Genomic DNA, 26,409 nt, shown 5'->3' with positions numbered 1-26,409 from the left:
CCTTGTTCAATGATAATCTCTTCCATGTGTAGTGTGGGTTTTTTCCATTCCTAAAAATAATGCCAGACTTTTACATGAAAATGCATTTTAATATAGTTACAATACTGCTATATATATATGTGTGTGTGTGTGTGTGTATATGCTACTATTATAAGTAGGTTTTGAGGTATAAGTGCGAGAGGAAATAGACATATGCTTTTTAAATTTCCAGGGCCTTCAAGGTGCTCCCGGACTGCCAGGCGTACCAGGACCCAGTGGACCATCTGTAAGTGTGTGGTATCACCTGCCATCTAATCTATCTCTGCAGAGGTTGCTATAACTATCTAGTAAAACTTCATATTCTTAGTTGCTTGTCATTTCTTTTGGCTTTTAGGAGAGTAATAATAAAATCTTACCCGTACTGGCTCTAATAAAATAAACTATGTTGTGAGTGGATGTTACTGAAAATACTGTCTTTGTCTAGGCTCAAAGTTTATGTAACTTAAATGGGTTTGGAGTTTTGGCATTACTGTAGACTCTGTGAGGTTACGTGACTTACGATGTGCAAACTTGTAGTTCATTATGTATTTGTACCCAATTTACAGTAATAATGTTAATAATAAAAATCTAAAAATAATTCCGGCTAGGCATTCTGAAAACATTTAATGCTGAAACCAAGTAATCACTTGGTCTCAAAATAAAAAAAGTATGAGAATAAGCTGACAATATTTAAAGTCACTGAAAAATATCATTTAAAAATGTTGGTACTTCTGGGAAAACTCCTCTTGGAAATTTTTTTGAGTTCTATTTTCTACACTCTAGAGGGGATCACATTGGTTAGTATGATCGTTACTCATTCCTAGGTTGTTGACAGTACTAATGCTTCCTTCCCTTCTTTCAAAAATTGTAAAACGTTTGGGAAGTTTAAGGTAGAATATGTAAATTGGCATTTTAGCAGTAAAGCATAACTCTTAGCCGTATCAAGAGGTGACAGTTAAGGTCAGTGCATTTAGTCTGCCACGGTGAAAATGCAACTGCAAACACAAGTTTTGCCCTTCAAAGGCTTATCAGAAGGACACAGCATCAAACAGAAGAGAAATATTTAAACCTGGAGAAGAAGCATAATTAGGTTTAAGTGACCTTCAAAAAGTACAAATTTTAAAAACAAAGCTGCAATGCAAAAATACTGTGTTTCCTTATTTCTTAGCTAATATAAACTGATACTGTGTTGTGCAGGGAGTCACTGGAAGACCTGGGCATCCTGGTCCAGCAGGGTCAAAAGGCGAAAAGGTATTCCTTCTTTTTAGTCTTGGTAAAGATCTGTGGAGGTTTTGCAATCCCTTGACGCTCCTATGTTTTGAGTTTGTTTTTTTTTAACATAAGAGTGCAAACAAGAACTTGATGTGTGTTTTCAAATTAATTTTTGTGTCTTAATACAATCATCTTTCCCCAAACAATGCCATACTTATGGGCTTATATTTGAAGAGTAGTCCTTGTGGTGTGTGTATGTTGCAAAGAATGTTCTCTAAGTGTGACTTACTGTATAAAGTTTAGGAAAGTGAAAATACATCTGTGAAATAGTATATGACTAGTTACTACTTGCTCTGCCTCTCGTTCTTTTACCAGTATTTTAATCTAAAGTAATTGCATACTTTTAAAGTGCTTCACATGTGCGGAAAGTTGTTGAGTATGTTATTCTGCAAAAAGATATAAGCTTCCTTTATACTTAATTTGCATAGTTATAGCACTGCTTTTTATCAGTGTTTTATGTGCTTTCTTATCAGGCACTCGATATTATCCATTATAACTAAGAGGTCAAACTCATTTCTTGGGTACCTCAGATCAGTGAAATACAGCAGACACAAACTCAGTTTGCTGCAAAATACTTTCTGGGACAAGTTTTCCATTTTGAAGGAGTTTTCCAGGCATAGCACCGCCACGCCAATGTATGTGATCCTACTGATACTCCGCAAAACTTTGAATCTGCTATGAGTAAGAAAGGAAACTCTTTTGTAAAGCTCTGAAATTATTTCATTATAAAAATTGATTGAGAGCTGTTTCCTTGCAGACCATAATAGCAAAAATTTACTATGCTTACTTTCTTTTTATGTAACTGAATGTAAAACACAAGTCTTTGTTAGTTCCTTGTTTACAATTCACACAGAGGTAGGAATGAGAAGCCACTTCGCTAGTGTCTCATCAGCCAAAAAGGGCAAAAGTCAGATGACTGAAGAGTGATGAAGTAGACTGAAATATAGCCAGAGTAATTTCCTCTTCCTTCCTTCATCTGGGGAACACATTTGAGAAATGATCATATAATAAAGAATATGTAAATTGGCATTTTAGCAGTAAAGCATGGCTTTCTAAAGTACAGTATTTTTATTCCCTGTGAAGTACTCCAAGTCAGTCTTTGGATGCTGACGGTTTCTATCAGTTAGCAGGAAATTATCCTAATATAAACATTTAATTACAATTATATTTTTTTGGTGAGCTCTTTATTGCCATTGAGCACTTAGCTTGACTTTTGCAACCTTAATAATTTTAAATATGCAGCCTAAGTGTCTCATTGACATATGTTTAATAAGAGACAATGAAGTCTGTGAAAAATTCTGGCAGACTTGTTCCAAATTATACAGTGTTTTTAACTGAATCACATTGATGAGATTTTGAAAAGATCTTGTTTGGGAAATTTGATGTTGAAACCTTTGTAACTGTATACTGTTCAGAGACCCCACCGTTCTGCTGGGGCAAAAACTCAGAAGCTATTTTTTAACATAAGCCATTCAATGCATGTCGGCAGAAAAGACTACAGATAGAAGTAATCATAGATTAATATTTTACAGTAAAAAACCCAGAAGATACTATTCAGTGTGTTTCTAAATAAACTGAACTTCTGAAACTGTAGCTCTTCTTTATTTACCTGTGAATGATCAACTGATTATTTGCAAAATAATATACAAAGCATAAAATGAACGTTAATTTTTATCTGCCAGTTGCTTAGAGATTAATAATAACTTTTTTTTCTTCCTCTCCCTCCCAGTATACATGAAGTGTTTCACATCCCAGGTTACCACTACTATTTTGCCACAAGGAAGTTACTACACATAAAGCATCAAGTAGTTAACAAAATAAAAAATTAGTGTAAAGTAATGATTAGTAACTTGCCTAAAGCTTAAACAGGAGCTGGACAGGAGAATTTATTCCTGATATTACCTGCTCATATTGACTGTATCTCTTGTTTATTGTCATTATGGTCATCATAGCTTGGATGTGGAATAGATGTGGACATCAGTTACATTAAATGAGTTATATGAATCTCTTGCTATACTAGGGCAGTGAAGGTTCTCCTGGGAAACCTGGACCACCTGGGCCTCCGGTGAGACATTGTTTTATCTTTTGAATGTCATAGTAGGAACGATATACCTGTGAGTAAAATGTAATGTAATATAAAGAACTGACTGTCAATCTAATACATATTAATAGTGCAGGAAGACTACAGTGTCATTTTGCGAAAGGTTTCTGTATTCCTTTTTTTCTTGTGATTCATCGCTGAGTAAGTTCAGGTCACTAAAGCCATCCTAGAAACTTGGTCAAATGTGTTTACTTTGATGTCCAATGTTGTTAGAGTAATTTAGGCAGCTTGGGTACCTGAGATCAAGGAGCTCGGGGAACTGAGGGGAAGTCTGTGGAGCTCACTGTACTCCAAATTAACTAGAATAGTACCTAACACAAAATTGATTCTGGAGAATTATAGTAATAATAAATGTCAGAATGTATCATACACTGAGATTTACAGGTTTCTGGTTCTGTAAATCAAAACAAGTCCCAAGCTGCATTGGTATGTATCTTATCTTCTCACTGAGAAATCTGGAATCTTTGAAAGATTGATCAAGAACAAGAATGATACCACAGCTTTGCTGAGCTATGGGGCTTGAACAGGGCAAGAGTTCTGCCTTTGTAATTCGTATTTGTGACACTTACTTGGTTTTTACGTTTTAAAGGGTATGCCTTACAATGAAAGAAACGGAATGAGCAGCTTATATAAACTCCAGGTATTTCTCTTTAATGTTAATTTCCTTTTTTTTTTCAATCAACACCTAATTTTGGCCCAATTCAACTTTTAAACTTGCTGTTACAGGGAGGTGTGAGTGTTCCAAGTTATCCAGGTCCACCAGGACCTCCGGTAAGTGTTAACAGAAACGTAATTTCTGTTCATTGATTAACATAGTAACAGAGGGGTCAGTTAGTTGCATGCAGTTTTGGTAAAGGGTATGGAATTTGATTTTATATGTGAAAGACAGAAAAAATAAGGATATGATCAGTATGTAGTAAATGATAAAGTATGTGATTTATGTGTTTATCAAGCATTTTAGCCCATTCTGGAGAGCAGTTTATTTTAATTTAAGTATTTCACCCTAGCATAAAAAGGCTGTGAAAATGGTGCATAATTTGGTATTGCACTCTTTCGTGAAAGTATCCTAGTATCTTAAAATGTGTAATATAATATTTATAGTCAATGGTGGCATAGTTTTGTAATGGATTGAATTTGGTGCCAGAAGTGAGAAGCTCATGAATTCTGATCTCAGTTCTGTCACTAATACACTGCATGTAGCTACAGTGCAGAAAAATGTGTAAAACCAAGAATTATGTTGTGGCAGTAATACAGGGCTAGTGTCTTCCACGCTGCAGAGTGCAGCTGTACCACCTTGCAGCTGGACACTTGCTTTGGTTCTGTGGAGCCAAAGATGCTGCGCACTTCTTTAGGTCCTCCTTCTCCTTAGTGTCGTAGACCAGTTCTACTGTTTTAAGATGATTGTCATTTTGGTACCCACATAAAAATGTCGTAGCCATCAGTGAGGACTTTGTCCTTACATTATGTGCTGTTTGTAGTCACAGGGTGGCACTGGACTGCAGAGCTGCTTTCTCTGTATTCTGAAACAGCAAAACAGGAACCAAATATTACTAAGATTTTATACTAAATTAATCAGCTGAGAGGGCTGGACTTCATACTGATTCTAAATGCACAGCATTAGCAATGTATAGTCATAATGCAGTAATGCAAAAAAAGTCATGTTATTGTGTAACTCCGTTCTTTTTAAAAAGTATTTCAACTTCTCTATTTCAATGCAGGGTCCAAAAGGAGATCCTGGCACAGTGGTATGTATGTATTTTTTGGTCATGATAGAGAATTCCCCAAGTAGTTCAACACATGATCCTAGTCACAAGGGTGGAAGAGTCCATTAATGTTCTTTAGCAGGTAGCTTGCCTCCTGCAGAATCAGTACATCTGAAAAAGCCTTTTTAATTGCCAGGCTTGCAAATTTTTCCATTTCTACTAAATAGTTCTAAGTGATAATATAATGAATGAGGGAACATAGTCTTAACTGCTTGTGGATTCATCTCTGCTGAGCTGTCCCTGGATATACCTAAGAATAGAGAACGTGAAATAAAGGTAGAAAATACCTTAAGAGCTATTAGATTGTTCTCAACATTAAATTTGAAAGTGATAAGGGAGAAAGGACAGTGTGCTACATCGTGCTAGCTAGTAACAACTAGAAGTTGATGTTTTCTTTGGAAATGGCATGACGGTCAGTAGGATCACATTGCTTCTGGTGAGCAAGATGATGATGATCATGGGAACCACTATACCTTTCAACTCTGCAGTTTGACATTCAAAAGCAGGTCTGTTTCACTTTTTTATTTTTTTTTTTCCTTTAGGCATTGTGTTACGTTCTTTTCATGTGATCTTTCTTTAAAAATTATGAGGAGGGCAAGGACAACTAGTGGAAGAATCTTGAGCAGTTGCATAAACCTAGCTGCAGCAGAATGTAGAACCAGATCCTGACTGGATACAATACACAGACTGTTTAAATGTCATTGGACACTGGCCTTGTCCGAACACATCAGGCCGCAGTATTTGGAAGATGGTGATCATAAAATCATAGAATGGTGTGGGTTGGAAGGGACCTCAAAGAGCATCTAGTTCCAACCCTCCTGCCATGGCAGGGACACCTCCCACTAGACCAGGTTGCTCAAGGCTCCATCCAACATGGTCATGAACACTGCCAGGGATGAAGCATCAACGGCTTCGTTAGGCAACCTGTTCCAGTGTCTCACCACCCTCAGGGTGAAAAACTTCTTCCTTATATCTAGTCTAAATGATTCTATCTATAATGATGAGTATCTTCTCCTGTTGAAGGGTTCTTGTCTTCTGACTTGGGTCCATATCATGACGTCTTTCTCTTCAGTATCAGCGTGAAACTACTGATAAATTTCTCTACTTATGAAAGCAGCATGCCAGTATCATTTAGTTGTATCTTTTTTTTCCTACTAGTGCAGGCACAGTATCTACACAAAAATAGCAGCAGAATTAAGTGCAGCTAGCTCAGACTACCCCAGCCAAGACCAGAGTGGTACAGGAGCGTAACATTTTTAAGAGCTAGCTAGGACTTTATCATGAAGGTGCATAGTTTAGGGAACAGAGCACAGAATTGCTTGAAGGTTGGTCCTCTGGTTGAGAGTGTATGCATACACCCTGGGGCTCTACCGCCTAGAGGTGCTTTAGAGCTGCCCTTGGCTTGCTAAGAACACTGTAGGAGAATCTTCTGGATTACATTCTTCATCAAAATTAAAACCGTTGATGCAAGTTTTCACATAGGGCCTCTGAGAAAAGCTTTATTCGCAGATCACTAAAACAGGGCATAACAAAACCTGTTCACCTAATAACTGGTTAGGTGGTTTACTAATCTCAAATTAAATATTCTGCTGTTGCTTACTGTTCAACATTTCTCATGTAGAGTACGAAAATTATAATATTTGCAATACTTTTTAATTTAAAAAAAAAATAAAACAGGGAGACCCAGGACCGATGGGATTACCAGGACTGGAAGGACTCCCAGGGGAAAAGGTAGGAATGTTAAAAAGAAGTCATGGCTTTTTAGTGGAAACCATATGCAGCTAAGTGTTTTCTGAAACCTTGTTTGATTTTTTTGTGTGTGTGTGTAACTTCGTGTTTCTTTGTGAAATGTGTGAAAAATATTTGCATATTTATCTGTTTTCTTTTTCTGCTTTACTGTGGCTCATATATTCACCCAATATAAAATTTCATTTTCTGCAAATGGAAAATTATGTGCAGGAGTTATCGCAATATTTTGTTTTCTTAACTTAACAGAATACAACTATATACTATATTGTATAATATACTATGTTATATAGAGTATATACTCTGTGTGTGTGTATATATACATATATGTATATATGTATTACTTTGTAGTAATATAGTTAACATGTTCCTAAGTATGGTCACCACTACTTCTTGTCTATTGATCATCTTATGCTTACAGTCTGTCTGTCTTGTTCTAAGACTTACAGCATAGCTACAGATCTGAAGAGAAGTTTGTACCTGAATTAGTCTAGGCCTAGTGCATGCAAGACTTCCATACAAAAAAAAAAAAAAAACCACAAACCCCCTCTTTCAGATTAGTGTAAAAATATAGAAGAGTAGAAATAGAGGGAAAGACCAATCCCCTACAGTTCCTGTTGTATTGCATCCTGCTCCAAAGTGAGCAAAAATCTCTTTTCTCTGACTGTTGCTCATTATTCTAAAAAAGGCCCCTTGTTTCTGTTTGGCTTTTCTTGCACTCTGTACCGCGTGTATGATGCCAACATAGCACATCCCGAACCGTATCGTCTTCTCCATCTCCTTCCTATAGTTCAAGTCTGCATTCCAGTGCTAGGAAATGATCCTTTCCTAGTGTTCCCTTGTGTTTCAGCCTTTCACTTACTAGTTGTGGAGGATGATACGAATTTAGAGAAAAGCGTGTTATGAAATGCTAAAAATTTCAAGATTTTGGTATTCATTTCTAAACATGGCAAAGTACAAAAAATTCAGCAGAGAAATTAAAAAATCTGTAAATATATTTTCTGTCAGTGAAACTTTGATTTTGCCCATATCTTCTAAATTTAAGAAGAAAAAGGTGTATTTTTTTTTAATGGAATATTTATTCAGCTCTTTGAATTACATGTTATTCAATGACATATACAAATGTCAAATATAACAAATACAGTGTTATTCAATTCATACAAAAATAGTTTACTGAAACTTATTTTTCATCAAAAAACAATGTAAAGGAAAAGTTTCTCAACATCACTGCGTGTTACTCCTACTTGTGCAGAGAGTGGGGAGTGACAAGATCTAAAGTGTCTATACTGAATGTTTAAATTACATGAGATGATTCTTGCTCTGGAAGACTACAATTTACAAGCAATTAAAGACTAGTCTGATGTCAAAATGAACAAACACAGGGAGAAATTACAGGTCTAACTGAGACAAAGTGGGGACAAGAATTAAATAAAGGGAGTAAGCAATGGAGCAGATCATATAAATACACTAAGTGAGTGTTTGGCCCTTTCCCAAAGTAAAAATATCCTTTCCTAAACTAAATTCCATCAAAATTCCACATTTCTGGTGCAAATAAACAGATTACCAGAGTCTGCCTGCCAGTCCCGACAGTATAATGCATGCTGGGTTTTAGTTAGAGCTGTTGGGTACATCTGTGTAGCAGAATGCCGTCTTCCACAGACAGTGTTGGCTGTCATTTCATGAACTGGCTTAAGAACTTTGTGTCCTCGGGGTAAAATGGCCATTCCCTCAGCTGTGCTGACAATGTGGTTTGTACAGCCATGCTGTGAACCACATTGCTGAAAGGACCAGAATAAACCTTAAAAGAAAAAAAAAGTCACAAGGGAAGTGTTAGGAATTTCTAGCCTCACTGTCATAGCCAGCACGTAGGGAAAACACCACAATACAAGGTCTGGGTCCAGATTAACCACAGGGAGAGAGCGCAGTGCTCCAGCCAATACACCCTGCTACAGATACTCAGTGCTCGGGTGTTCCTGAGGTGCATGTTGTGATCCTCACTGAGGGGTGAGCTTGCATTAAGTGACTTCTCTTGGCCTCCAGAGCAAGAGAGGTTGAACTGTGGCCAGTAAGCAAGCTTCTCCCTCCGGACACAAGATCAGACATTTAACTTGTCATCTGTCTACACTTCATGCAATGGAGTTAAATGTTTCTAATTACCAGTATTGTCATTGCACTACCTGAACAAAATTATGAGAATGAGACAAATCAGCAGTAGGTATAAGAAGAGAAACGAAATCCCAGCACCACCTGGGGCTCTTCTTCACAACAGAATGTGGCTGTAGCTATGTTGGCAGAGCTTTTGCAAAAAGGTGACATAAACTCATCTCACAAGAATATTCTCCTGTTGGTATGGCTTTAACTGTGTCAGGGATTTTCTAACATGATAATAGAAACTAGGAGCCTGATTATTTTTGGGTTTTTTTTTTTTTTACATTTTTAACTGACATTACACTAGCAGAATGTAGTATTACCAACCAATACCTGTCAGCAGTGTGTTAGGGCAAATCTTGCTGTGTAGAGTTTTACCACTGGTGAGCTCCATCTGTCTGCTTTGGCTTATAGTCCTCTCAAGAGAGAAAGATGAATCTGTGCCCATAACTCATCAGCTCCAGCATAAAAGCCATTGTCTTAGCTTAAAGCAGAGATGATGATGGCTGTACACTAAAAGGAGAAACTGCCCTGAAACAACCATGGCACAAGCAAATCAAGGATGCTGACTTGAAGCAAATGGATGACTGGGTAGCAGGAAGGCAAAAACTTCTTTGAAAGATGCATCTTAGATATGAGGATGTTGATATGATAGTGAATTACCCTCTGTGAATTTTGGTCACTGTCATGACGACAAATGATAATTATTTGGAAAGCTACAGATAAGTTAGGGGCTTTCCATCCCTTTTCAAGGAAGGCCTCAAGAAGAGTATAAGGGAAAAGCATGGAAATTATGACATTATACAAGAGAACCTAAACAAAGGATTTAAGTTACTTGCTCAAGTCTGTAAAATGAGTCAGCGGCAGAGCTAAATATTAGCATTGAGCAGAGCCTGGCTATTGTCCTCATTTTTAGTTCCTCAGGTTTTAATGGGAATCCACAAACGAACTTCTGTTTTGCCATTTAAGTATAGATTTATCCTTTCTTCAGGGTGACCGTGGACCAGCTGGCACGCCAGGAGTAGCAGGGACACCGGTACGTATATTCATTAAAGAAAAACTCTTAGAAGCCGAAAAAACAGGTCAAGGAAGGTGCTGAGCTGTAATCTTGATCACTGTTTGTGGAACGCCAGCACTTGGCTAATGCTTTATAGTCAGATATGAAAATGGTGTGTTTTTCCCAAAGAGATTGGAGTTTTAATACCACTGATGGTTCGTATTATTATTAAAATGACAAGAGGGAGTGGTGTGAATACATGATAAAGCTGGAATTTGAAGCTGCGTGTGCTTAGTTTAGAAAGCATATAAGACTCTTCTTGTTGCCTCAGTTTAATAGAGATAAAGACATTTTCTGTGTTCCTGGGCATGCACACATTTTTTGAGCATCTTTTTATCACAAATTTAAATTATGAACATTAGTTATTGCAATCCATGAGGATCTGCATATCAAGTCGATCAGGCATTTGCTTTAGGGGAATGCTTTTCAGCTATTTACATGTGATATTCAGAGAATTTTCTGAAAGTCATCCAGAAACTTTGTTTTAGGTGAAAGTAAATGTAACTAATAATAAATTTAAATTATAATTATTCTTTTATGTTCCTAAAGGAAATGCAGACAACTTTTCTTTAGATTGCATTCACAGTTTAATAAAAATAGTTTATCCATATTTCAGGAGGCAATATGGAGTTATTTATATGCAAACACATTTATTGTTAAATTTGGGCAGCGACCAATCCATTCAGGAGCTGTTTTCAAATTATAAATATGTGTTTCATGAAATAAAGTTTGTGTCTATGCAATCCCATTTCCATTAGCTACAGATTTAGTCTATTTAGTGTGAGTTCCAAGAGAGAACATCAGCTTAAATAGCTTATGTTAGTTATGTTCCCCTGAAACAAGGGAAAATTCCACATTTAAGGGGAAAATTTCTCTGAGTTTTATAACCCACGTAAGAGTTTCAAATTTTGCTATTCTGAAATGTATTTCACACTATGAATGAATAATTCAGTGGCCAGTTGGGATGATCACAATTGTTCATTCCCTGTGTATTTCCAACTGGGTATGTTCCAAAACTTATTCTTCTTGCTCTCTATTCTAGCTGGATATGAAATATCTAATGAATTCCCTTCATCACTGATGGAGTTGTGTTCTATTAGTTACATTTAATTCTAATAAAATACACTGAAATAAATTGTTTGCTTTAACGTTTTATGCTAAGCAGTTTAAATTAACAAATTAATAAATGTATAAGAGACAATATTTTTTAGTAGTCTGGGAAGAGTTTTTGAAATATATCCACATATCTTACTGGAAGAGAATTTGTCCTCCTTGCCCAGAATTATTCCCTAGATAGAATAGTGGACCCTTTTTTCCATTTGGAAGTATAAACACGTCATGTTAGCTTTGGCTTTTTGCTGAGCAGGATTATCAGGGAAGCTTGGACTGAGATTCTGCAAGTATTGCTACCAATGCCAATTTCCTCAGCACAAATCCTCAGTCCTGTTGTTCCTGAAGTTGCCACTGATGTCAATGTGTTAGATCCCTCACTTGTATAAGTCAGCTGAGGATCTGGTCTAAGGATATTTCTGGGAAATGTAGATTCAGGGTAATAGATTCTTCTTTAGGACTGAACTAGGTAGGTTGTTAAAAGCAAGGCATAATTTTTAAAAATGAAGGTATTTAAAATCACCATCTAAATGATGAGATGAGAAAGGATTGTGAACTCTGGCAGGCTGAACATAAAACAACAATAAAAGTGGCTGAAAAAGAGCATGAAGAAAATTTGCAAAAGGCATTAAGTCGGTAATAAACTGACTTTTAAAAAAATCAGGACTGAGAATTATCTGAAGGAAAAAAACTTGAGTTCACATGTACAGTGATAAACTTTGATCTGACTAAGAAGGAAATCATGGTATTGTAAAAGAAAATCTCATGAAAACATTATCTCAGTATTCAGAAAAGGTAAAGAAGGCCAAGTGATTGAGTTATGTTGTACACAAGCCAGATTGACGTGGCACAAATATTAAAAAATCTGGTAAAATATTTCATTTTCCTCTCTTAAAGCACTTAATGAGCAGTAACATGAATATTTCGCTCAAATATATATCCTCTCTTATTTTTGACCTAAGAGAAATTATACTTTGCTTCCTAGTAATTTGAATTTGTAATGTTCTCTTTTTGCAGGGAAAGCCAGGATCTCCCGGCTCCCCAGGGATGCCAGGGGAACCTGTAAGTACAGATTTGAGTTCTGGGCTCTTACTATAATACACAAATATTTCAAACACCAAATGCAAGATTTTACATGCAGATTTATACATGTGTTTTCATCTTTCTTAGGGTGAAAGAGGACCTATAGGAGATATAGGTTTCCCGGGGCCAGAAGGGCCACAAGGAAAACCAGTAAGAAAAATAATACTGAATATATATATATATTCATTACAAAAAGATGCATCTTAGAAATGAGGTTACATCCTGCTTTGTCTTAGGCTATGTAACATCTGAAGAACACTTAGAGCTACAGTGCTCAATATTAACCATCCGATCAAGAATTCATGGTATTGTGGTGTTTTAGTAGTTAATGTTACTGAGATACTGCCTTTGAAGGTCTTATGAGGGCCTTTTGGATCCTGTTGACATAAAGATTTTTTCAGAAGGAGAATATTAACCAAGACACTTAACACAGTCTATAAAGGCTGGAGTGACAAAATACATTCTCTGTTTCAGTTTAGATAGAGCAGCATGTGTTTCATGACTCTGAATAAACTTCATAACTCTTCTGTGTACAGGTGACCCAGTACTGCAGCTGAAGCATTTACTGTTCACTTAGGATATGTCTAATCTGATGTCTTTATTTAATAGAAGTGTGACAGCAGTGTAGTCAGTACTGTCTGAGATAGTTTAAAATATCCTAGTTTATATTCTAGAAGTGGTTCAGCTAGGATACCACAGAACTCATTATCTCCCCTTGAAGCTTGGTGTTTTGGGGACAAGCATGAGAAGTAGACCACTTCAGTTTGTCAGCACGTCTCCACATTACGTTTCTGTCTTGAAAGAAGAGACAATTTCTGTAACTTCAGCAGCAAATTGCCCCAAAGTGTCTAACCTGTGCAAAACTCCACTTTCCAGTTTGAGAGGGAAGGAAATATCTTTGCCCATGCAAGTCCTTCTTTCTCACTGAGTGAAATAGCAGCAAGTTTGCTGCTTACGCAGATCTATGTATATACTAGTAAATTAAATAGTGCCAGAGCTTTTATCATGCCATTGTCTGGCATCATGCAATTGTTAACATACTCTGATGATGATTTTTTTTTTTCTCTACTTTCAGCTCAAATTTAATGTGCTTGCAGTTCAGTATTGCCCTAACCTCTGCTAATTCACATCTCAAGACTCTCTGTCAGTATTTCTATATTGTAACCACACAAAGTGCTGCCTCTGCAACTTCAGAACGTGTACTGGTACCAGCAGTAAACATTGAGCTTTACCCTTTATATGCATAAGCATATTTATTAAAAAACTGTTTTATTGTTTTTTTTATAGGGAATCAATGGAAAAGATGGATTGCCAGGTCCTCCGGTAGGAAAACATGCTTTTGCATACTAGTGTATTTTATTCTTCACAGATACCGTAATTGTTAATCCTAGGCAGTTGCTTTCTATTCTGCTAACAGGTGAATATACAAACAAATCTTTAAGCAGTATGTTTATCTTTTTTCAAAAACAACTTTTCAGGGTGCTGTGGGGAGACCAGGAGACAGAGGACCGAAAGGAGAACGTGTAAGTCCCTTGTTTTAATAACTTTTTTTCTTTTTACTGAGCATATAAGTATGTCATCAGCACATATTTTACAAGCAAAACCAAGAAATTAATTCTCTGTGAATTCAAGAAGTCCTTTAGACAAGTCTCTTAGTCCTAGACACTACTTTAGGTAATTAGAATTGAATTGGCTTCTGCATTTAGAGGGAAAACGCATTTTATAGGCCTTCTAACACAGTTGTCCTGGATTGTGTAAATTGGTCAATAGGTTGAAAATTGGAATGTGATGCTGTCAAACTTTGCAAGAGCTATAATGCTTGCCCCATTGTCATCCCTGGGATCTTTACATGTCACAAACACAAATCAAGTTTTATATAAAACAAGCTTGTTACACTTAGGCAGCAGGAATGCCAGTGCAATAACTTGCTGCTTCCCAGAATGTTTAGACAGTTCTGTCCATGGTAACAAGATCATGGTGGACAGGAATTAGTACAGGCGGTGAGAGGTGATCTTCTGTTTCGCTAGAGCAAAGAAAATCCTAACGCATACTCTCCTCGTGTCATAATGTTGCTAAAGCCCTCCTGTGCTAATGCAGTTGATACATTTATTTGATGAATCAGAAAAGCACCTCCCTGTGTAATCTGGAAAAGGAAATGCTGCTTTATGACATTGAGGAGACATGAAGTTTTAACCGTTATTACAATAATCGTCCCTTAAAAAAAGTTGTTTGCAATGTTTTGTTTCTGCCTTTAAGAACACAAATAAAATGTAAGAACCTTCTTATTGTATCACCTACTGTGTACTGCATTACACCGCTCAGCTTTGACCTTCTCGGTGTCAGTCTATCTGAATGCTCTGCAAATAGTACTGAACACGTACAACCAGAAGAAGAGGGTGGACCTGTAAGTGCATGGTCTTGAAACATACTGACAGGGAGGAGGATGCTGAAAAAGTGTGTGAGAGACAGAGACACAACATTAGCTTGCTTCATCAGAGTGAAACTTGGGAAGCTTCAGGGTAAGAGGAAAGGGTGTATTTATTCCAGACTCATTGGTGACAGAGTGTGTGTGTGTGTGTGTATATATATATATATACACATACGTGTACACACATGTTCAGGTAGTTATAGATGTAAATATGGATATTTGCTTGCTCTCAGAGAGGTCACAGGTGCCTGAATCTGCTCTCATTACTGAGATCACTGGCAAACATGTCATGATCTAGCTCTCTCTGTACAGAGTAAAATAAACATATATATTTAGACACACACATGTATAAAAAGAAAAGAAATATATAAATACTTGTTAAAAAATAAATCACTTCCCAGAAGTATTTTTGTCTCAAGTGATAATCAAAATATCTCACAACCTTTTGTAACAGGAAAGATATAAATATGCCCAACGCAGTATCTGAATACGGTTTTCAGAAACCTATTGGTTATTCCTTAAAATTCTGGAGGAAAAGAAAAGGTTTGTTGAAAACAAGGGGAGGTCTGCCTAAGAAATGACAGTGAAATACACAGCAGAAGTTTCCATCTTGGATAAGAGATCAGTGGGAGTGTTGATTGTATTTTTTTCCCCCCTCTGGATCAGCTGTTACAGTGAGAGAGATTGCAATGATTACAGAAAATAACACAAAGTCAAGGTTTTCTTGCAGCCATTATTATTACTGCTGTACAGCGCACTCCTTCAGTATGAGACCAGCAGTTGCAATTACAGAAAAGAGAAGCATCAAAATTGGAAGGACAGAATAAAACTCTTGAGGTTTTCATGTCTAGTGTAAGTATGTCCTTGTAGAATCTGTTTTAAGAAGGAAGAAGTCACCTGGGCTGAAATAATCTTACACAGCCTTTGAGTGACTAAACACTGCTCTTATTACTACTTTATAAACTGGGTGACAAACCAGTTGAAAACATGTGGTTTATACCAATTAGAAATATGCCTTTCAAGTCATTTCAACAACAGATTGAAGTACTGGTGGTTGGCTCATTTGTTGCTATTATCTGCATACCTGGATCACAGACTGGGAGCCCACTGGACCAGAGCATGTAGAAACCCTGGCAAAACCTTCTGCACAGAATTTAGTACAAGATTAAATGCAAGAGATGGGAGAACACTAGAAAGGAGGAGAAACTAGAAAGGAGGATACATCAGCACCGTAGGCAGAGATCACAAAACACTAAAGTCCTGCCCTGGGTTTGTACAATTCATAGTGAAGGAGGGTTTCAAGAGGAATCTGGAGCAAGATATGACCTAGTTTTATGAATTTTTACAAGGAGCTTCTTCCAAGCATAAAGAAAACACTGGAGGCAGTTAAAAGAAATTCTTGTTTGAAAAGTGGCTGTAGTGTTTGATATGCCTCCTACACATTGTCCATCTGTAAAATGGGAATCCTTTAGAAGAAAAGAAATCCCAGGATCATCTTCGCACTGCCATAGCAGCATGGTCTTAGAAAAACCTGCATTTTTCTTTACTTCTGGTAGAATAACTATCCATACCTACTCTGTAGGGTTATAAACCTGAGAAATGATGTATGTATACTTATGCCTTAAAGATGTTTCTAATGAAGGCTTCTTGTAAGCATAGTAATCTTCAGGCAGCTTTTTTTGTATATGCAGGTGCATGCATGTGTGTGTGGTCTCATGAAAGCACTGTTAGACAAAATGGTGTGTTCAGTGGCTCCCTATAGAATCACAGAATCCTGTACTGGACTTCAATCTTCAAAAAAGCGACTAAACTAAAATTGTATTAAAGTATACCTCTTTCAAGTTTTGCAGTAACATATGGTAGAACAGGAGTTGCTCTTCAATTTCATAACGTTTCAGGATGCTGTGAGTGAAGTGGGAGATTGAGTTTGGATGGAAAAACTTTAAGGCCAAGAAAGAGCCTCTTCCCTGCAGACTACAAAAGTTCTGCTTCTCAGTCGAATCCTTCCTCTGCCCTGAATTTCTCAAGATGTTGCAATACACGTCCTGATACAGTAGCTGTATGCAGGACAGAACACTTTGTCCTATAAATCTTAAAATTTATAGAAACTTGAAAAGGTATGCCTCTTCCATCAGAGCAGTACTCTTCCAGTTCCCCCAATGCACATACGCTCCCTTTCCTGCTCCCATCAACTGTTGAAAATTTGCGTGTCTCTGTCAACAGTTACAGGTGTCTTTTGGGTATCACATCATATCTTGTCTTTTTATTACTGAATATCTAGATTATCTGTGTGTTTGTTGGAAATCATTCATATGCTGCATATCATTAGAGTTTTGCCCAAAATACTAATGCCCGGAAACTGTAAGTGGAAATTAGTCATCTGCAGTATTGGCAGGATAGGTCTTTCAAGAGAAACACAATAAACATAATCATGCTGAGGTTGTTTTCACGTCACGCTGATTTCCCTGACTCTGTGATAGCGTTAGTAGTTTGACAGGTTGCACTGGGTTTACATGGCAAGGTTTTGGTAACAGGGGGGGCTGCAGGGATGGGCTCTGTGAGAAGACACCAGGAGCTTCCCGCATGTCCGACAGAGCCAATGCCAGCCAGCTCCAAGACAGACCTGCTGCTGGCCAAGGCTGAGCCCATCAGTGATGGTGGTACTGCCTGTGTGATAGAAAGGGTAAAAAATGCTGCACAACAGCTGGGAGAGGGGAGTGAGAAAATGTGAGAGAAACAACTATGTGGCCACCAAGGTGGGTGAAGAAGGAGGGGGAGGAGGTGCTCCAGGCACTGGAACAGAGATTCCCTTGCAGCCTGTGGAGATCATCATGGTAAGCAGGCTGTCCTCCTGCAGCCCATGGAGGACCATGATGGAGCAGATATCCATCCTGCAGCTTGTGGAGAACACCATGCTGGAGCAGGTGGATGAGCCCTGCGGGAAGATACAGCCCATGGAGAGCTCACACAGGGGCAGGCTCCTGTCAAGACCTACAGCACATGGAGAGGAGCCCGAGTAGATTTTCAGGCAGAAACTGTCCCCCATGGGGGACCCACACTGGAGCAGTCCATTCCTGAAGAACTTCAGCCTGTGGGAAGGATCCACACTGGAGCAGTTCATGAAGGACGGTATCCCATGGGCAGGACACCACACTGGAGCAGGAGAAGAATGTGAGAAGGAAGGAGCAGCAGAGACTAAGTGTTAAGGACTGACTGCACCTCTAGTTCCCCATCCCCCTGCACCGTTTGGAGGGAGGAGGTGGAGGAGTAAAGTTGAGCCTGGGAAGAAAGGGGGTGGGTTGAGGGGAAGGTCTCACTCTCCTGCCCTGTCATTAATTTGCAATAAATTGGATTAATCTTCCCCCAGTTCAGTCTGTTTTCGCCTGATGGTAATTGGTGAGTGGTCCCACTGTCCTTGTCATGACTCACAAGCTTTTCACCTCATTTTCTCCTCCTGTCTTGTTGAGGAGGGGGAGTGAGAGACCACCTGGGTGGGTACCTCGCAGGCAGCCAAGGTCAGCCCACCACAGTCTTTAAAAATACAGGTGTGAGATGAGGAGGTCTTTTTGACACTTTAACAAGATTTTCACAGTTCGTTTTTTTTTCTTATGATAGTTTTTCAGAGTTCAGAGCCTCTGCGTTCTTACTGAGGGCAATTTAAACTCCAATTGGGAGTGCATTGTGGTTCCAATGAATTCAACAAAACGTCACAAGTTACAGTGGTCTTTGTAGTGAAGCTTGGCTATAGTCAGTAATATGCTCTAACTCACTGGAAATCGTACAGATTGGAGGACAGATAGATAATAAAAATGTTATGCAACCTCCTACTTACATCCTTACCTTTCTTTCTTTCTTTTTCAGTCTTTACAAGTTATGTAAATGTGACTTAACAATGTAACTACACATTAATTGGTTTATCAGTCAATGATATTTCAGATCTGGATACAGTTTACCAGCACTTGCTGTAGATTAGAATGCAATTGATTCCATTCTTTTATAAATGTAGATTCTGGAATTATCTAGTAAGGGTGTAGTCGATTATTGGTGCTGTTTGCTGCTTATGGTGGAGCCTAACCTTAGCTTAAGTGGATGCAGCAAGGGCAGTCAGTGACCCTTAAGAACTGCCAGCTTTTCATTAACAATCTGAACGTGTGACTTGTGGCACTCTGCTCCACAGCTGTAGTTCAGTGAACTAATAGCTAATACTTTAAGTCACTCTAAAAGATTTAATTCCTCACAAATAAATCTAAATGCCATCTCAGCCATTATGGAAGCTGTTGCTGGCCGGAACATTGACCTTAAATTTATTTTGTTTGCAAGGACTTCACTTATTATAAATGGATTTGTGTATTTGTTGTTTCTTTGATTAATTGACCTTTTGTTAACACGCGGAAATAAAATATTAGCCTTCTAGGGAAAGTTACAGAAAAAAGCCTGATGCCTTGTGCCTGGGGGAATTCGAGCACCTAAATTCTATTTATGCTATGTTTGACATTTCTAGATCCTCATATAAGGGCCGTAAACTTTCTGCACACAAGTTCTGTCCTTGAAAAATGGGTTACAGAGTCAAGCTATTTTTTTGGTCATTGGCTTCAACATTAAAACTGTAAGAAAACAAAATGTTACTTGCTGTGTTTTCAGAGACAAGGGTTACCCTGTAAAATCAGCTTCCCTGCATGACTCATAAAACCTATTTCTGAAAAGGGAAGAATTTTCTCTTTAGCATTCTTGGGTGAGTTTTCGTAGTTTGTTCCACTGTGTGCAATGGTTTTCTTTCTGCTTTCCTTTCACATAGGGAGATCAGGGTATTCCAGGGGACAAAGGTCCACAAGGCGAACGAGGGAAACCTGGCCCATCAGGAGAAAAGGGGGATGTGGGTCCTATTGGGCCTCAAGGAGACAGAGGCTATCCAGGATCACCAGGTCATCAAGGTCCCCCAGGTTCACCAGGACCTCCAGGGTTTCCAGTAAGTAAATACAAGTTTTCCTTCATTGCTTGTGAATTCAGACGATGTGAAGGTAGAATGTGCTGAGCAGTGGAAATACAACAGCAATACCACAGTATCAGCAAAACTAAGATAATCTCTCAGATAATTTCAGTGTTCAATTAAGAGGTGGAAAAATATAGCCAAGTGATCAAGCAGTTTTTTGTTTTCTTTTTTTAAAACATGTGCTATGGATAAACTTTAATTAATTATATATTTAGCTCCTGACAAATCAATATGGCTACTCAGTTTTCATAAGCTTAAGAGCTAAAGTATAGGTCTTTGCAACTGAGAAAGAAAAGGAGGCAGACAAAAATGGTACTCAGTAACAGGGAAATGAGCAATGAAATGCTGCCTGTCAGTTGTAGATATCTTCTTTTTTCTTCATGTGTACACAGGCACACATCCATGTTACGGCTTCTTTATACACTCAATCAGATAGGGAAAAGCTCTAAAAAGATTTTCCAGTGAAGCTATTGGTCCTGTGATGCAGTTCTAGTTAGTTAGCTGTGTATCAAAGCAGTTAGTCCCTAGAGAGGGTGAGGAGTTGGCAAATGCTATGCAAAAGGCAAGTAAAGCATAGTGGCGACGCTGACCATCCTTACTGTCTTAATTGCCATGCACATGACATGCTGATTATCCTTGTCTCTAAATTGGAGAGACATGGATTTGACAGATGGACCACTTGGTGCTTAAGGAATTGGCTGGATGGTCGTACTCAAAGAGTCAGGGTCAACAGCTCAATGTCCGAACGGAGACCAGTGACAAGTGGCACTCCTCAGGGTTCAGTAGTGGGACCGGTGCTGTTTAACATCTTTGTCAGTGACATGGACAGTGGGATTGAGTGCACCCTCAGCAAGTTTGCCAACGACACTAAGCTCTGTGGTGTGACGGACAGGCTGGAGGGAAGGGAGGCCATCCAGAGGGACCTTGACAGGCTGGAGAGGTGGGCCTGTGCGAACCTCGTGAAGTTCGACAAGGCCAAGTGCAAGGTCCTGCATCTGGGTCAGGGCAATCCCAAGCACAGATACAGGCTGGACAATGAGTGGATCGAGAGCAGCCCTGGGGAGAAAGACTTGGGCGTGCTGGTGGATGAAAAACTGAATACGAGCCAGCAGTGTGCGCTCACAGCCCAGAAAGCAAATCGCATCCTGGGCTGCATCAAAAGCAGCGTGGCCAGCAGGTCGAGGGAGGTGATTCTCCCCCTCTATACCTCTCTGGTGAGACCCCACCTGCAGTGCTGCGTCCAGCTGTGGGCCCCCAACATAAGCAGGCCTTAGACATCAATCTGCTGGAGCAGGTCCAGAGAAGGGGCACAAAGGTGATCAGGGGACTGGAGCACCTCCCCTGTGAGGTCAGGCTGGGGGAGTTGGGGTTGTTCAGCCTGGAGAAGAGAAGCCTTCGGGGAGATCTTAGAGTGGCCTTCCAGTGCTTCAACGGGGGCCTACAGGAAAGGTGGGGAGGGATTCTTGATCAGAGGGTCCAGTGACACGACGAGGGGTAACGGTTTCAAACTGAAAGAGGGGAGATTTAGATTAGATATAAGGAAGAAATTCTTTCCTTATGAGGGTGGTGAGACACTGGAGCAGGTTGCCCAGAGAAGCTGTGGCTGCCCCATCCTGGCAGTGTTCAAGGCCAGACTGGATGGAGCTTTGAGGGGGGTCAGAACTAGATGGTCTTTAAGGTCTCTCCCAATCCAAACCATTATGTGATTCTGTGTTCATCTGGAAGATGTGCCTCTTCCACTTCATGATATTAGTGGTCTTTATAATGTTATAATGTATTTGCAATAAAGTGGCCTTTGTGGTTAAGTAAATTACACAAATATGTTAAATGGTTTAAATTTTGGCGAAAGCTTTACGTTTTTAATGCTAATTTCAACATTTTTTAATTTTTATAGCATCTGTATGTTTCTTCTTATACATATCACCTTTTTTTTTCCTCACAGGCTGATACAGTTTCCCTTGAAGAAATAAAAAATTATATCAAACAAGAGGTTCTTAAGGTTTTTGAAGGTAAGAAAATGGAGTATTATACTTGTAAATCTTAAATTAAGTTCTGTTCTAAATGTTTTACGTCCCTACAGCCTTTATATACATTTCTTTAGGTGTCATCTAACTTACATTGGACTTAGCAGCTGCCTTGTGGTGTAGCTGTGTTTAACTGCTGTTTAAGTCTGCTTGATATAATTATGTTCAAATAATTATAAATTATAGTATCTGTAAACCAGAGTATTTCCTTATGTAAAAGATTATCATTAAAAGGTAGTTTGCTCCAAATCACAATAGAAAATATATGTATGTATCATGGTAGATAGATATATATATCATATATTATTGCAGATATTTATCTGCAGCGGATCTTTAAGACATTGAAGATTTATTGAAGTGGAGACAATAGAAATATCTAATTATTTTGGCCTCTTAGTGGATGACTGTCTAAATGAGAGAAAGGCTTGACAGCTTGCATTCATGCAGGTCTAAACTGCCACGCATTTTCAGCAAACACCCCTGCTGAGCTTCAAAGCTTCTTTGCAGACCACCATCTTCTGGCACAGTTTTAGGCAAATACCAGATTCAGCCAAGGCCTTTGTACTCCGTGAGTTTTCTTAGGTGCCCCTACTCTGAAAAGGAAATTTTTTTCTTCCCAGCTTTTTCTTAGTCAGGGTTGAAGAGCTGTGACTCAGGTAGGTGTCTGAAACAAGCTTCTGCTCAAACACCTCTTAACAGTAGTTTCTCTTCCATTGCAAATGCATTTTTTGTGTCTGCAATATACTTAACTCTTTTGTCATTAATAATTGTGGAGAGAAAACCTTTTATGTTTTAGGGATAAAAGAAATCATGTAAAGTTTGAGACTTTTTAAATTATTCAGGCAGTTTTTCATTTTATAACAAGGCTACCGTTTTGGGTTTTTTCACCCTTCCCCAGGGTACTACCCCATAGAAGTTCAACCTAACGATGTATTTCAAGAGCAGTTTGTTGGCTGAACTTACCTCCTTTTCCCATTCAAATTGAATGGTAACACGTATTTAGTCTATTTGTAAAAACAATGTATTAAAAGCTATCCTGCCTGTAGGGAATATTAGTTTTTGTCTTTATAGCTATTGCATTTTCTACAACTCACTAGCGTTCTTACAGATCTTCTATTTTTGGCTTTGTTTCACTTTTCCTATTTTCTATCACCTTGCTTATTTTTTGATTGATGCCCACTGTTCTCTTTACTCTGTTTTTTGTTTGTTTGTTTGTTTGTTTTCCTTCTTAAAACTCCACCTCAGTAAATACTTGTTAAGTTGTGGAAGGCTTAGTTAAATTTTTTACTCTGGTATAAATGGGACAGATTCAAGGTTAGTACCTATTTTTTCTACCTCTAAGGAACACTGAAATGTTGTTTTATTCCCCCAGCATGAACAGTTCATGCTGAAATCTCTGCAATTAATAATGTTTGCTGAGCACTTACGGTTTTTTTCACAACTGTTTTCACGGTTTCAGCACATTTAGGGTCTACTTTGCAACTTAGTATGAGTTACAAACACATCAGGTCCTTCATAGGGGTGCTAAGTATTAATTATTCTGTGTTCATGTATTTTAAGTACTTCCGTGAACAGGAGTCAGAAGTCATTTGAAATACTGGAATACATTAGTAAAAGAGAGTAGTAATAGAAACTTTAGTACAGATTCATTCAGATTATTTCAAAGGGTAGAGGCTCAGACATGAGTCTGAGTTGGAACTGAAGGCCTCAGTACTTACAGGAGCATTTAATACCTTGACACATAGAAGGATGAAACACCTAACTTCCATATACTTACTTTAGCTGGGGGGTTGGGATTTATTTTCCTGTACTTTGCTATCAGATTTCTCACCCACTTTTTCTTGTGTCTTTTGTTAATGAAGAAAGGATGGCTCAGTTTATGTCCCAGCTGAAGCTGCCTGCTGCAATGCTTGCCTCCCAAGCTCATGGAAAACCAGGGCCCCCAGGAAAAGATGGGTTACCAGGGCCACCAGGAAAGGACGGTTTGCCAGGGCCACCAGGAGAACGTGGAATTCAAGGTAGGAATTCCAAAAAATGTTCCCATGAATTGTATCTTGAAATCTTTATACACTTGCTAATAATTATTAAATAAACCAGGATTACCTATCTAGCTTCCTAATGATTAACTTTTAAAACTGTACTTATGTTTTTCCAGACTAGATCTAAATATTAACCCATAGTAAATGTGTGGATTTTACCGATTAAAAACTCCTAATCAGTGCTTTTTATTCTAATAAGTGATAAAGTTAATTACTGGTAGATATCTAAAGCTGACAGATATCTACTGTAGCAGTTATTTTTTCCTCCAAAATATTTTAACAAGGAAGAAAAACCATGCCATCACTCTACTGTAACTACTTAGATCCTGTTCCATATTGAGAGACATCTTATTTAAGAAACAAAACTCGATCTCCCGAGTCTGAGTGCTCTCAGCTCTGATCCTGAGACAGCACAGGAGAGGAAAAACTGAAGGCAAATATTATTCTTTAAGAAGCAGTGAAAACTGAAATGTTACCACACGAATTCTTACAATGGACTAATCCATTTTCACAGATCAGTTTCAGCTTAATCAGCTTTTCACTATGCCCCAAACAGTAATTTGCACATTGCAATGCAGTTGGACAGTATAGGACTCTGGTTTCACTGAACTGTCTTTCACTGCAAAATTAGCTTCAAGGGATCCAGGCTCATTGTAGCTGTGCTTTACTGTAGAGTCAGCCTCTCGGAGATTAAAAGGAAGTGAACAGAATAAAAGGAAAAAAGACTTTATCGATGAATATTTTGTGGGTGGGTAATATGTAATTTGCAGTTTATCTGTAGGTAGTTCTTTATTATCTTTTGTTAGTTTGGTCTGCTCTGGAGTCAGAGCAAGTCAGACTGGAATGAAGAACATGAGAGCAAAGCTGAAGATGTGTGGATCCTAAAGCTATCAGAAGAATAAAGACTTACTAACATTGATAAGCGCAAACCTCTGACAGAAGCTTGAAAAATGTGATGAGCTCAGAATGAGAAGAACAAGAATAAAGGATCAAGGAAAACAATAAAAGGCTTAGAATCTTACAACACTGACTTCATCATTACCTAACTATTCAGATCACTGTAAACAGTCAACTTCAATGTCAGTGCCAGATTGTTCAATGATGATGTATGTGGTGGATAGTCACAGATGCTTCTGGGAAGTGAAAAGTTGTACTAGGTTTCATTTCCAGCTAGTAAGCATCAAGAGTAAAGATGATAGCTATGCTTGAAAAAAAAAAAAAAAAAATAAAGCTGCTTTTTCATGCCTTATGCTTAAGTAAAAGTAGTGCCCCATGTACACAGGATTTCCATTTATTTTACTGATATGCTCAGTACTCTGGTTTGATTAGTAAAAGGTAAAAGTGAGAAGCATTTACTTCTCTAATACATCAAATTACATACGAAATTATACTTCCAAGGAAAGAAAACCAAAAATTTGTCGTGTCTCCTTTTTACACTCTGAGTAAGAGATGGTCCTGTGAGTGAAGCTCACTTACCAATACCCTTCATGCCTTTCCCAGTTGTGCCTGTGTGTGGTGTTACGTGCCAACAGTAAAAAAAATTTCAAATCTCTGAGCAGACTGAAAAGAATCCTCCTGTATTCCATCTTATTTTCAGCCATAAAAGACATAGCAGACAAGACTTCCTGGAGAAGCATGTTGCCTGCATGTGTCGCTGAGACCATCAAGGTAGCATGCTGTGTGCACGTATGCCCAGGTCATAACAGGCATTTGGTACTGACTGACAGATATTCCTTACTGTATTTCTCACTTGGATGTAGCCCAGATGACCAACGCCAGGGTTTTGCTGCGTGCAGTAATATACATCTGGGCTGGCCGAGGGAAACACTTGTCCCATACCGCCCATGAAAAGAAGTAGATGCTTTTGGAGTGCAGTTAACAAGACCTCTACAAACACCTCCAGAGCCTGTTTGTGATGTTGCACGCTGAGCAGAGAGCCTGCTAGAGCCAGCCAGCTGGAAAGGCAGGTGTCACTGTGTGTCTGAAGAGGTGCTTAACTTAACTTGTGGCTTCTCTTGCGGTCCTTCTGTATGCCTCCAGTGTGGTGCCAGTTCCCCCAGTTCCCTGGCCAGATTCCACTAGAGCCTCCTTCTGCAAAGCAAACCAATAAGTAGGGGTTAGTCCTAGAAGTAGAAAACATAGATAAAAACTTTTAGAAGTGTAGGCACGACCTTCAAAAAGTGTATTTAAGGAATTGCTAGACTCTTGGGCATAGAGTCATTCATATCTAATGAAGTCCAGAATTGTTACCTGCTGGCCTTTAGCAAGGTTGTTCATAGTGTACCTCAGGTACTTCCCAGTGGTTCAGGTACAAATAATTTTTATTTTATAGAATAATCTCAATAAAAACATAGCATGCAAACAGAAAACAACAAAGAATTGCAATTTAAATTATGAAACATCCACTTGGTATTTAAACAGACTTTATATAAATAGTGATTGAATAATTTTTACATATATTTTTCCTTAATTTAAAAAAAAATAACCTATGGTATATGTATCAGCAAGCAAATACCGTGAGGCAGTGTTATCAGTGAAATGTACAGCATCTGTTTAAGAGGGAGCAGAGGAACTTGTTTACTCTGTGTGTGTTTGAAAGGATGCTAATGTCTCACAGAAACAGGAAGTTT

At 38.5% G+C, this 26,409-nt stretch overlaps 1 protein-coding gene across 1 annotated transcript in view; it reads left to right on the top strand.

The window, feature by feature from the left end:
- The window catches only part of COL19A1 (collagen type XIX alpha 1 chain), a 198,961-nt gene that overhangs the window by 168,440 nt on the left and 4,112 nt on the right, over positions 1-26,409 (top strand). Inside the window, exons 34-48 of the mRNA XM_086461493.1 lie at positions 212-265; positions 1,216-1,269; positions 3,311-3,355; positions 3,981-4,031; positions 4,118-4,162; positions 5,110-5,136; positions 6,832-6,885; positions 10,040-10,084; positions 12,233-12,277; positions 12,386-12,448; positions 13,586-13,621; positions 13,777-13,821; positions 19,522-19,692; positions 21,659-21,725; positions 23,603-23,758. Coding sequence (XP_086317619.1) covers positions 212-265; positions 1,216-1,269; positions 3,311-3,355; positions 3,981-4,031; positions 4,118-4,162; positions 5,110-5,136; positions 6,832-6,885; positions 10,040-10,084; positions 12,233-12,277; positions 12,386-12,448; positions 13,586-13,621; positions 13,777-13,821; positions 19,522-19,692; positions 21,659-21,725; positions 23,603-23,758 — 958 coding nt within the window. The remainder of the gene's footprint in view (positions 1-211; positions 266-1,215; positions 1,270-3,310; positions 3,356-3,980; positions 4,032-4,117; positions 4,163-5,109; positions 5,137-6,831; positions 6,886-10,039; positions 10,085-12,232; positions 12,278-12,385; positions 12,449-13,585; positions 13,622-13,776; positions 13,822-19,521; positions 19,693-21,658; positions 21,726-23,602; positions 23,759-26,409) is intronic.

Source organism: Leptosomus discolor, chromosome 2 (genome assembly GCF_034619465.1).
Source record: "Leptosomus discolor isolate bLepDis1 chromosome 2, bLepDis1.hap2, whole genome shotgun sequence".
NCBI lineage: Eukaryota > Metazoa > Chordata > Aves > Leptosomiformes > Leptosomidae > Leptosomus > Leptosomus discolor.
The sequence above is the reverse complement of the archived record's forward strand: the minus strand, read 5'-3'. Positions and strand labels throughout refer to the sequence as shown.